This window comes from Eulemur rufifrons, chromosome 21, assembly GCF_041146395.1.
Source record: "Eulemur rufifrons isolate Redbay chromosome 21, OSU_ERuf_1, whole genome shotgun sequence".
NCBI lineage: Eukaryota > Metazoa > Chordata > Mammalia > Primates > Lemuridae > Eulemur > Eulemur rufifrons.
Window position 1 is genome coordinate 15,439,796 of NC_091003.1, and position 13,098 is coordinate 15,452,893.

General features: G+C 45.9%; 2 protein-coding genes across 11 annotated transcripts in view; one reads left to right on the forward strand and one right to left on the reverse strand.

Annotated features, from left to right (window-relative positions):
* GIT2 (GIT ArfGAP 2) overlaps positions 1-3,910 on the reverse strand; it is a 48,583-nt gene extending 44,673 nt beyond the window's left edge. For 8 of the 10 annotated variants that reach the window (XM_069497483.1, XM_069497484.1, XM_069497481.1 and 5 more), the window contains exon 1: positions 3,723-3,864. In XM_069497483.1, the coding sequence (XP_069353584.1) occupies positions 3,723-3,774 (52 nt within the window). In that variant the 5' untranslated portion in view covers positions 3,775-3,864. Of the gene's footprint in view, positions 1-3,722 lie in introns of all 10 variants that reach the window. The other 2 variants (XM_069497488.1, XM_069497487.1) reach the window with 1 other exon arrangement.
* A 2,464-nt stretch (positions 3,911-6,374) lies between these two features.
* Positions 6,375-13,098, forward strand: part of ANKRD13A (ankyrin repeat domain 13A) — a 30,256-nt gene continuing 23,532 nt past the window's right edge. The window contains exon 1 of the mRNA XM_069496738.1: positions 6,375-6,728. Coding sequence (XP_069352839.1) covers positions 6,633-6,728 — 96 coding nt within the window. The 5' untranslated portion in view covers positions 6,375-6,632. The remainder of the gene's footprint in view (positions 6,729-13,098) is intronic.

Sequence of the window (13,098 nt, forward strand, 5' to 3'; positions counted from 1 at the left end):
TTCGAATCCATCTCCACAAACGGCAAGATAAATTTTGACAGTGCATTAACCACATAGCTTTATCTGAAGTAAATGGTTAAAAGACTGCTGCCAAAATCTACTGCTACAAATCAACAGGCCTATAAGCTTAGCAGAAAGCTGCAAGTGACAGAATTGAAAAACTGCTCAGCTGCTATGGCTCTGAGGACAGGGAAAGCTGGCCTCTTCTGCTAGGAAATGTTCTTATGATATCCATTAGTTGTTTCAGATAAACTATTGAGTCCAGTCTGTAACTGATTTGAAAGAAAAGAAGCTGCAATACCAGTGGCTTCACAGAGGCAAAGATGTAATATAAAAATGAGTAATATTTTTAGTGCATGTATCATATAATAGTTTTTTTCCTTTGAAGTCACAGAACTTCATTAGACATCCTTTGAAATAAGGAATAATTCATATTTGGTAAACAGGACGGATCTGGGTAAGTAAACAGAGCACTTCGAAACCCCAAAGAGAGAAAGATCTACATTTCATCAGACTCACAATAGGGTGACAATAGGTGCCACTCAGGCTGCCTGCCTGGTTTACATTTTAAAATTCTTCAATGTCCACGAAAATCTCTAAAATGCATGTACACCATCTTTACCATTTTAAACAGTTTATTCAAACTCTTTCCAACCATATAATGAAAAGTTATGGAATTTCAATGAAAGACAAATTCTGGGAGCCAGAGAGTGTGGTGGTTAAGAGGGTTGGCTCTGGAGATGAGCAGTCCAAGGTTTGAACCCCAATTCTGCCACTTCTTGCACAATGATCTCAGACAAGTTACTTCTTTGGGTGATGGGAATAACAACATCTCAGGACAGTGAGGATGTAACAAACAAAGTACCTTTCATATAGTAAGTGCTCAGTAATGTCAGCTGTCAGATCTTTCCTAAATTATTTTCTAAGTATTCAGATAGTTTCAAGAGCCTACTGAAATTCACAATCACTGGAAAAAGTCTTTGATTGGAAATACTCAAAACATTGAATGTTTCAGGTGAACACTGTACCACTGTAGTGGAAATCTCAGAGTTTTCACGTAATTGAACTCAGAGTACGATGTATTTAAAATGAGCTACATTTGTTTTTTAAAGAAGCGCATATATAAGAAGATGTGATAATGGTTAAATGTTGGCCGTGAAATAAAACAGAAACGAAATAATTGAATAAAGTCTAACTGTCTTCAGTACTACTATATCATTCTAAAAAGCAAAGATTGGAAACATCAAGATGAAGGGTCCCTACACAGATACATAACAGCATTGCTTTCTATGGTATGATTCTACCACTAATGACAAAGAAAGACAGTTTTGAGAGGAGTCATGGTATTCTTGGAGGAAATTAAACAGGAACAAGACAGCAAGGAATTAACACATATTAAGAGAGGTTCTCAATTAATCACTTCAACATCATGGATCAGAATCTCATGGAAAAAATATGAGAAAGTTAACAATACAGTAAAATAAATATTGAGTTTGTATGAATGAGGCTGGGTGAAACCCTTCAAGTTTATCCGGATGCTTTATGCCAGGGCTCCGTGAACACCGCAAATGGACTTCAAAAGATATCTATGACTCCCCCTGAGAAATCTCACATAAACTCACGGTGAAAGAGTAAGTACATGTGCATTTGCTGAGGAGATGGCTTTAGCATTCAAAGGGGTCCCTAACCCTACAGGTAATTCTTTCACTAGGGCTTTGCAGAAAAAGCAGCACAAATTCCTAGCTGCTCAAGTTCAAAGAACATTTCAAGGTAGCCTAATTATATTCAAAACAGGAAGGAAATGACTCAAGTCTCTGTAGATTAGGCTAGGAGACAACAACTAAAACGATGCACTGGAAGAGAAAATGTCCTGAAATGCATGAAATGCCGCAAAAGTGCAAGATAGTGTTTAGGGTGGCAATGGAGAAACCGTTTTCCTTTGCCCCATACCGTCCATTGAGAAGTTAAGAATATGCAGTCCAAGAGGAAGTTAGAAGCTAGACACATGTGAATCAAACAGATCACAGAAAGTTCAACTGAAAACAGACAAGAAAATAAGGAAGTGGAACAAATAACATTTTTAGAGAAAACGATGGAGTTTGTATAACACACACTAACTTGGTTTATAAAACGCCTCTTTTTAAATTCCTCCATCACCCCCTCCCTATCTTCAAAGGAAACTGGCAACACCACCTGCACTACACAGGCCATGAAATAACCACATAAGACTTGAATTATCACAACAGTGCTATCTAAAATCGGCCCCTGCTTCCAAATGACAAGATGAAGAACCTTACAGTTGCAAGGCCACTGGTGTTCAATGACTTAATTAAGATTGTTTATTGGACGCTATTGTGCCAAGGAAGCCATGTTACCTCTCAATGACTTCAAACTCAAAGCAGATAAATCCAACACCTAAGAGAGCATATAATCTCTCTCTAGAGACCTGTCAATTCAGTTCCGATTGCTAAGCCAGAGTGGATCTCTAAACTCAAATACAATGTATGAATGTCTATGCATTACTATGGAGGAATAGTTTTTGCCTTTTGATGCCCCTCTATGCTAATTTTCCCAGGTTTTTTGTGTTTGTTTAAACTGTAATTAATGTATGATTAAGATAATCAACCTGGCCAGCCAAGGTGGCTCACGCCTATGATCCTAGCACACTAGGAGGCCCAGGTGGGAGGATAGCTTGAGCTCAGGGGTTCGAAACCAGCCTGAGCAAGAGCGAGACCCTGTCTCTACTAAAAACGGAAAAAAATTAGCCGGCCGTGGTGGTGAGTGCCTGTAGTCCCAGCTACTCGGGAGGCTGAGGCAGGAGGATCGCTTGAGCCCAGGAGTTGGAGGTTCCTGTGAGCTAGGCTGACGCCATGGCACTCGCCCAGGGAACAGATAGTCAACCCTAGCTTTAAGGGACTGCAAGGATTCTATACTAGATAACTTAACACAAAAAAGAAGAAAAAAACTTAGATGAGATGATCCTAAGAATTTTCACGGAATCTTCCTAACCACTGAGCGTGGTACTTCCGATTATCCCCATAGAAAAAAATGAGGAAATCAAGACCAAGTGACCAAGTGAAGTCACCAGCCCAAGGTCACCCATAGGCAAAATTGGTTCGAACCCAAGCCGTTCTAATTCCCAAACTTGAGACACGCTCTGCCGAAGTGCTGGTTGTGTTTGCGAGACCCCGGACCTCCTGGAGATTCTTTGCAGTGGAGTGGCTGTCGGGATGTCAGGAGCGGGGAAATCATCCACCGGGGCCGTCTGGAGAGTCTCAGGGAGTACCGCTCACCCTGGGCAGGGCCCCCAGGCGGGGCGGGGGTTCGGTGGAAAGTGACACCTGCAGCCTCTGGGGGCTGCAGCCGGGAGGACGTGCGCATTTTACTTCTGTAATTGGCCTTCCTGTGGATTGCCCAAGCCCCTTCCTGTCAGGGGAGCGTTCCCGGCCCCCGCCGCCTCCCTAGCCGGCCTGGGACGGAGGGGACTAAAGGGAAGGGAGGGCCGAGCGGGACGGGAGGGCGGCGGCCCCCTGCCCGCCAGGCTCTGACAGGCCCGGGACAGGTCCCGCCACAAGGCCGCCCGGGGACTCCCTTCGCTGCAACCCCCGCCGCGGGGTTGCGGGGCTCGGCTGCGGGAACCCGTCCGACCCGAGGGGGCGGCCCCGGGGCAGGGGTCCGGGCCGGGAGAGCAGAGGGGAGCGGGCCCGGCCGGTGCGACTCACCCGGCCCGCTGCAGTCAGCGCACACCTCGCTGCTCCGGAGCCGTTTCGACATGGCTCCCGCCTCCCACCTGCCGGGAACCAGAGGCCCCGGGACCGCAAAGGCAGTGGCGGCAGCGCTTCCGCTCTAACGGGTCCCAGCGGCGGCGCTGGCGGCGACGCTGCTTCCCTCAGTGCCTCGCAGCCTTGGCGCAGCACGCACGCGCGGGGAGGCACCCTTCTGCGACTGTCAGGTCACGTGACCGGAAAGGGCAAGCTGCCCGGTGACCATGTTGAGTGAGGGCAAGAGACTGGCCCAGCATGCTCTGACCTACCTTAAAATCTTGAATTTGGGTCTCCCTCTTTGGCAGAGGTTCCCCTCGTCCCAGCACTGAATTATACCAGCAAAATCTGTGACCAGAACGCTGCAGCTACAACCTCCCTGAAGCAATCAGTGGTTAAGTCAAGTTCATTCATTCATTCCTTTATTCAACAAATATTTATAGAGGCCCTATCATGTTCCACACACTGTTGCACACCCTGGAGAAAGAACAGTGAGCAAAGAAGGCACAGTTTCCAGGCCTTGTGAAGCTTACATTCTACTAGGGTAGATCTACAATAACACAAGTAAAGTAAGAATATATTAGATAATTCCTTCTTCAGGCTTTACTTTTAATCTCATCTTCAAAATGAAGATAACCTGTTGCCTACCTCTAGTCCATGATTTATTTTTGTGTGGCCTGCTACGTAAGAATGATTTTCACATTTTTAAAGTGTTGCAAGAAGAAAAAGAAGAAGAGGGAGAGGGAAAGAAAGAGGAAGAAGAATAGGAAACAAAACTTGTATGTGACCAGCAAAGCTAAATATTTACCATCTGGCTAAGGACAAATGGAATAAGTTATGGGAAAATGTGCAATGCCTGCTCCCTAGTAAGCCCTCAATAAATAGTAGCTTCTGTAATTATTAATATTAGCATTATTTTCTAATTATTACTTTTTTCATACACTTGGGATTTGAGAATAAGAATAGCTAACCTACAGTAACTTACAGGATGGTGTGAGATAAACATAATGAAATTAGGTTAATCAGTGTGAAGGAGAAAACAGATGTGATCCTAATACTAATGAATACTTACTGTATGTGTTACATGGAAACACAACTATGATCTCCATTCGGCAACTATTAGATGCCTATTGTGGGCCAGTAGTATTGTGGGCCAGTAGTACTTTGGTTTTAGGTACTTCAGTAAGCAAAACAGATGTAGTCCCTGCCATTATGGAGTTTTCAGACTAATGAGATAGGAGAGATGTTCAATAAACATGGGATGATGAAGAGGAAGAATTTTAAGATGCATAAGTCATTTGAAAGAATAGGGAGATGCTGGAAGAGGCCTCAGAAACACTGGTCTTGGGTCCATCTCCCCAGTGTGATAACTGTGTGATATGGGAACAACCACGTAATTCCCACATATTCCATAGTTGGAGACTCCGGGTGCCATCCTGGTGCTCTTGCATCCTATTGTTGGTTCCACAACTCACAGATCTTCTGGGCTCCACGCGTGTGGCGAATGGATTAGGCCAGGATTCTTGAACAGCTGTTGTTGCAGGCATCTGAAAAGCTGGATGTGCATAAGCAGAGAAGGCAGAAGGAATGTTTTCAGGATGCGCTGAATAACTTCGCCCAGCTATGTGGTCTAGTTGTGAACAGCTGAGCTGAAGCATCAGCAGAAAGCTCAAGTTGGTGAGTGGCTCTAAGATGACTTGGTTCTTCATTGGGTCAAGCAAGGAAGCATAGTGCCTGAGGTTGAAACTCAAAGGATGAACTTCATATTTGCACACTGTGGTCCAATCTGGGTCTCTATATTAGTCCTTTCAGCCAGAACCCCAAAATCTAAATGGCTATCTTAAAAATGACATACATGAACTACATCACCACCATAGGTAGCTTTGAGTTATAACTCAAGTTTGGAGTTCAGACAGAACAGTGCTTCTCAACTGGAGGCGATTTTTCTCCCCTTGGGGACATTTGGCAATGTCTGGAGATATGTTCTGGGGAATGCTTCTGGCATTGACTGGGCAGAGAAGCCAGGGAAACTGCTCAACATCCTACAAAGCACTGGACAGCCCCCACACATGGAATTAGACAGTTCAAGATGTGCAGAGGTTGAGAAATCCTGAGCTAGATTAATAATTATCCGCTTGTTATGCAAATACTGTATTGGAAGCCACTTCTCCAGGACGTAGAGTTCCTTCTTGAAAATTGTTTGGTGTTGCCCACTTCCAAAATGGCTTCTGACCAATCGGAGAAAGATCTGCCCTGATCCAAAAAGGCAGCCGGGGAGTCAGTAGCTGGAATGGTTTGGTCCCGGCCCTTGCTGTCACCCCCTGACTGTGGGGCCAATGGAAGAGGCTCGGTTGTGGACCGAACCATCTGGGGTGGCTGGAGCAGGGGGAGTGAAGCTGGTGACAGGTAGAACGAGCTTTCCACGTCGAGATCCTTGGCCAGGGGGAAGAACTGCAGCTCTGGTTTGCGGGTTCGGCCGAGTTTCCCGGTGTGAGTCGGCGGCGGGGGGGGCGGGCGGACTCCGGGCCGGGCGCGGGGGCCTCGCCTCCTCCCGCCGCGGGCGCGCTGGTTCGCTCCGCGCACTTCCCTGTTTGGGGCAGTTCGGTCGGCGAGAGTCGGTTCGCGAGCTGTCAGGGCGGGAGGGAGCGCGGCGGGGCGCGGGGTGGGCGCGGCCGACCCGGTCCCGGAGCCGGCCCGCGACCCCGGACTTCCCGTGCGCCCCGCACGCCGCCCGCTGGGCCGTCCGGCCGCGTCCCGCGCCCCTCGCTCGCTCGCTCGCCTCGTTTTCTCGCTCGCCGGCCGCCGGAGACCCCGCCGGGGCCGAGGTTTCTGGCAGGCGGGCGGCGAGGGCCCGGCTGCGGCCTCCTCGACATGTCCTCGGCCTGCGACGCCAGCAGCCACTTCCCCCTGCACCTCCTGGTGTGGAACAACGACTACCGGCAGCTGGAGAAGGAGCTGCGGGGCCAGGTGAGGGGCGGGGCGGGGCGGAGGTCGGTCCCCGGTGGGGACGGGGGCAGTCGGGGGTCGTTTCGCCTTCCTGAACCCGTTTCCAGCCCTCTGCCGCCGGATCCCCCAGGCCCCCTCACCTCTGCAGTCGTGGGACAGTAATAATAATAGGACATGTATCGAGTGCTTACTGTACCCGGGGCATTGTGTACATCATCTGCCTTAACCTTTCTAGTAACCCTGGGAGGTAGGGGCTGTTACTATTCCACTTGCCGGACAAGGAAACTGAGGCCCTGAGGGGTTACGTGCCTTGTGCGAGGACGGCCCAGCTAATAAATACTAAGTCGGGGTTTTAACTGAGGCTACCTGTCCCCAGAGTGCAGTGTCTTAGGCTCTGCTGCCTCAACGACTTAAGGACAGCACACACTCCTGGCTGTAAGGAAGGGCTTGGTTGCTTTGGGAGTCCAGGTTCTCACTCGCCCTGTGACCTTGGGCAAGGCGTTTTCCCTCTCTGGCCCACATTAACTTATCTGTAGAATGAGGTTGTTTACTGATGTGGGCAAAACCAGTGCTTGACTGTATTGATAGGTCTGGGGGGAAGTCCAGGAATCAGCATTTTAACAAGGGGCTCAGAGAAGCCGATACATAGTAAAGTTTGAGAATCACTGGTTCTCAAGCTCCTTAAAATCCCTTCCTGTTTTTAAGTGCTTTCTTTGTCTTTTATTTATTGCCATCTCTTTAAAGCAGTGGTTCTTAGTTGGAGGTGATTTTGTCCCCCTCCCCCATGCCGCACCCCAGGGGGACATTTGGCAATGTAGAGACATTTTTGGTTGTTACAAGTGGGGAGTGGGTGCTACTGGGAGTGGGCAGAGGCCAGCCGTGCTGCTCAGCATCCTACAGTGCACAAGAAAGCCCCCCCGATAAAGAATTATCTGGCCCCCAAAGTTAATAGTTGAGAAACCCCGCTTTAAAAGAATCCCAATAATTCTGGGAGGTATTGATGCCCTCAAGTTACAAGCTAACAAACTTAGCAGCTAGGATAAGGATTTGTAATTACCCCTGAAATCTGGTGTAATTGTTCTTGTTGGTTTCATTCATTTTTATGCAGTATGTTAAAGACCTGGTTTTTGAATGGCTCAAAATTGACCCTATAATTGTCAAGAAATTTTAGGCTGAGTGCAGTGGTTCATACCTGTAATCCTAGCACTTTCAGAAGCTGAGGCAGGAGGATCACTTGAGGCCAGGAGTTTGAGGTTGTAGTGAGTTATGATGATGCCACTGTACTCTAACCTGGGCAAAAGAGTGAAACCTTGTCTCAAAAAAAAAAAAAAAAAAAGGAATTCCAGGCAGGATAAACTTCTGTTAAGAGTCATTTTCCTTAATTAGATGACAGGGCAACTACTTAAGAGTTAAGGAGATATGACACATGCCCCCAGACTAAATGAGTCACCATTTGGCATTCCAGTATACCTGATAATTTAATCCCCTTTCTGTTACTAGACGTGGCTCAGAGGAAATCCTCCACCATTTTATTCTCAGCTCTATCTCTAAGGCTCACCTGGGACACTTTCAAAATGAAAATGACTAGTTCTGTTTTTTATGTGTCTGCTGCTTTTTGCATCTGCACTTCCTCAGTGCTGTGGCTCCCCAGCTTGTGAAATGTTGAGAGAAAGTATAAAGAAAGTCTCAAAATGAAAATCCTATTTGACAGAGGGTTTCCTCATCATTAAACTGTAATACATGCTCTTTCAATACCGATTTCTGAAAACTGGGGGCTTTCTATTCATTGGGGGTGAAAAAAGGAGTTTAAATGTTTGATAAGACAGGAACAAAGGGAAGTCTTGATAGATAATCTAAAGTGTCACATAGTTGGGGTAGCTCCTTTTCCTGCAAGCTGTGATAGAAGTGTTCATTAAGAGTTCTTTGTGCCTCTCACCTTGAAAACGTTAGGGGCATTCATGATTAGGGGAGTATAATTTTGCAGCAGATTTTCCTAGAGTAAATTGGTCCTTAATGCCCTTGACTGTCAGGGAGGTCAGGGAAGAATATTCATACTTGCTAATTATTTGGTTTTGGCTTTTATTAGTTATTATTAATACTTTGGATCATTTCACAGTATACCAGTTCCGTCTGAGGAACGGATAGGTGAAATGTTTTCCTAAGGAACGTCTTGAGTGTGGAAGCTTGACATTCATGACCACATAATCCAATTTCAGTCCCGAAATTTGGCCATTAAAGGGATCCAGACAGGGGTGGCTTCATGGGTGTGTGACCTGCGCAGTTGCTTCCAAGGGCCCTGAATTTGGAAGGGCCCCGTACTTGGTTTCATGTTTTGCTGTCACTGTCTTGAAATCCTTTTCTATATCTTTGAATAAGGGGCCTTGCCTTTTCGTTTTCACTGGGCCCTGCAGATTATGTAACTGTTCAGGGTCAAAAAGTGGATAAATGGATATCATTAAAATACAGGGCAGGAAATATTTTGTTGCTTTCACATTTACTGAGATCCTCTGTTGATTATGAAACAGCCAGCCACCTCTGTGGCATGGAGGCAGTTGGGTTTCATGGCCAGCACTAATGCTGATGAACCTGTGAGCATGTTACTTACCCTCTCGGAATTGTTTCGTCCCCTGGAAAAAGGGGGAGAGGAACACCGAAAGATTATTATTTTAGCAGGCGCTGTACTGAAGCATATTATGTGCAGTCTTAGAGATTTAATTGTCACACCAGTTCTCTGGGCTGGGTGCTACTATGATTCCCATCTTACAGGTGAGGAAAGCGAGGTCAAGAGAGGGTCACTTGAGTGCATAGCCAGTGGCTGAGACAGGATTGCAACCTGGAAAGTCAGACTCTGTCCGAATCCTGTTTTCTTAACCCCTCCGCCGTGTGTCTTTAGTAAAAATGCCTCCATTTCAGGATTGTGGAGCATAAATAAGGTAATGGGCCTGAAAGTGCAGACACACAGTCACGGGAGCAGCTGCTGCTGTTGTTCTTAGAATCATCATTTATAAACCCAGGAACTGCACTGCTTTTATGTATGTTCCAAACAATTTTTCTGCAAGGAACAGGTAGTGGTTGCACAATTAAAAACAAAAAATGGCCATCACCCCAGCAATAATGCATCCTTTCATGTTTTGTTTGTCGGTGAGTTTCTGCTGTCACACAGGTGAGACTCAAAGCGCGCACACTGATAGCTGTAAGAATTTTATTTTGCTCCAGGAACAGCAGCACAAAAAGAATCAAGTTTATCCAATGAAGAGGATAAGCACATGTTCCTGAGTGTGTGTGAACCAGCCCAGCCCTACAGCCATGCTAACGGCGAGCGTTTGTGTCACTTTGCCTACCAAGAGATCGTTTCAGGCCTTCATTTGTTCAGCAGAGGCACTTAACAAAGTGCCTCTTAACCCATCACCTCTTTCATGTTGAGTGAGGCCTTGAAGTTGGTTGTTGAAATTGAAACTGTTTGTGCTCTGGTTATGCCATTTGTCACTTAGCTAGCTAGAGAGGTCTGTTAAACTCCTCTGGCCTTCTTACTGACTTGGGAAAATGACTGAGCACTTCAGGGGATGCATGCCGAGGTGAGTCAGTTCACCGTAGCCAGGGTAGGGAAACCCCTGGGGCAGGGTGAGGCGGAGGGTGGCCGATGAGGCCTGCCTCTAGAGCCAACCCCAACCTCGCATGTGAAGCCAGCAGGTGAAAGCACAGCGTGCAGGCAAGAGGAAGAGGACATTCCACGCAGTGGCAACACCTGGAGCCTGACGCCACCCTGGGGTTCTCACTCCAGCCTGGGGCAGGCCAGCTGAGGCCACGGGGCACATGTTTAAGTGGGTGCCCGTTGGCTGGAGGGCTGCGGTGAGCCAGGGGCTGGGTGTCCAAGACAAAGAGCCTGGAGCCTGCTCCCAGAGTGCTTCCCCTCGGCTGTTGGGATTCAGGCTCAGTTTAGAAAACCTGCCTCTAGATACCTTTTCCTACTTGACTTGGAGTGGGGGCCACAGCTGCAGGGGACCAGGGCAGTGTGAGAGTGAAAAGGAGTGAGGGTGGTCGACTCTGTTGAGAGAAAGCTGGGCTAGTTAGCTGGAGGCCCCCCAGAGAGAACACACAGTGGTAGTTTGGGAAGCCCTTACCGTGTTCTAGGTACCAAGGGGGTTGCTAACTCACCCAAGGCCAGTGAGGAAGCTGGAGTGGGGCTTGGTTGCCTGGTCTGCAGCCTTCTCTCCAAGACGGTAAAGAAGGCTTTTGAGCAAGAAAAGTCGTGGGCTTCAGTTACCAAATAGGAAGGAGATGTGCAGAAATCTCATTCCTTGTCGTCTTTGGGACACTCCTAGTTAAAAAGGGATGGGTGTTTTAATTTTGATACAGCTCATGGCTGAAGAAACTTAAAGAACCTAAACGATCAGCTTCGAAAGTGATTTCCAGTTGAATTCTGAAGGCCGTGCTGTCTGCAGTAATACCATTAGTTGAAGATCCTAAGCCCCACTATTGAGTGTAATGACATGTGAACAAATCCCTTTTAGGAAGAAAGTGACAGCTTATATGAAGCTACACAGTGTGGGCGTGTGATATTAAGAGCTAACTCTTAGCACTTACTGTGTGTCAAGCATCGCGCTAAGTTAAGGCCTTTACCCTTGTAAGAACTGTGAGGTGGAGGTTTTTTATTGTTCCCATTTTACAAGCGAGCAAACTGAACCTCAGGAGAGATTAAGCAACTTGTCAAACAGTATGCAGATGATAGGTTAGTTTTATGTATTACACAAAACACACGTGTTGATTTTTAAAAAACATCTTTACTGATTGAGATATAGTTCACTCATCAGTCTACCCATTTAATGTTTACTATTCAATGGTTCTTAGTATATGTGCTGAGTTGTGCAACCATCACCACTGACAAATTCCAGAACGTTTTCATCACCCCAAAAAGAAACCCCATACCCCTAGTAGCCACTCCTCATTTCTCCCCAACCCCTTTGGCCCTAGGCTGACCACTAATCTACTTTCTGTCTGTCTAGAGTTGCCTATTCTGGACATTTCATACAAATAGGATCATATGATATGTGGCCTCTTGTGTCTGGCTTCTTTCACTTAGCGTCATGTTTTCAAGGCTCATCCATGTTGTGGCATGTGTCACATTCTTTGTTATGACTCAGTATATATTCCAGCCTATGGATATTTTGTTTATCCATTTGTCAGTTGATGGACATTTGAGTTTCCGCTTTTTGGCTATCATTGAATAATGCTGCTCTGCATATTTATAAGTTTTTGTATAGGTGTATGTTTTCATTTCTCTTGGGTGTATACCTTGGAGAGAAATTGGTGGGCCATATGGTTACTCCGTGTTTAACTTTTTGTGGATCCACCAGCTATTTTGATGCTATTGTAAATGGAATCATTTTCTCGATTTCATTTTTGAGCTGTTCGTTACAAGTATATAGAAATACAGTTGATTTTTGTATATTGATTTGTATCCTGCAACTTCGCTGAACTCATTTAATAGTTCTAAAAGTGTTTTAGGATTCCTTAGGATTTTCTATTAAAGAGAGCATGCCATCTGTGGATAGAGGTAGTTTTACTTCTTCCTTTCCAATCTGGATACTCTTTCTTTTCCTCCCTCCCTCCCTTCCTTCTTTTTCTTCTTTATTTTCCTTCCTCTTTCTTTCTTTCCCTTCTGGTTAGAACCTCTAGTACAATGTTGAACAGAAGTGCTGAAATAGGGCATCCTTATCTTGTTCCTTATCTTAGGGGGCAAGCACCCAGTGTTTCACCATTAAGTATGATCTTAGCTGTGTGTTTTTCATAGGTGCTCTTTAAGGAAGTTCCCTTCTATTCCTAGTGTGTTGAGGAAGTTTTTTTTTTTTTTTTTTAATCACGAATGGGTGTTAGATTTTGTCAAATGCTTTTTGTGCATCTGTTGAGATGATCTTGTATTTTTTGTTTTATCCTATTACCATTAAGGTAATGGGATTATCAGATGTTAAACCACTCTTGCATTTGTAGTATTAATCTCACTTGGTCACAGTGTGTAACAACCCTTTTTATATGTTGCTAAATTTAGTTTGCTAATATAGTGGTGAGGATTTTTGCATCTCTCTCTCTTTTTTTTTTCCCCCTTGAGACAGGGTCTTGCTCTGTTGCCCAGGCTGGAGTGCAGTGGTGCGATCATAGCTCACTGCAGCCTTGGACTGCTAGGCTCAAGAGAGCCTCCCCCGACAGCCTCCTGAGTAGCTGGTTTGCATCTGTGTTCATGAAGGATATTAGTCTGTGGTTTTCTTTTCTTATGATGCATTTGTCATCAGAATAATACTGGGCTCATATAATGAGTTGGAAAGTTTTCCTTCTTCTGTTTCTTGGAAGAGTTTGTGAAGAATTAGTATTAATTCTGTAAATGTTTGATAGAATT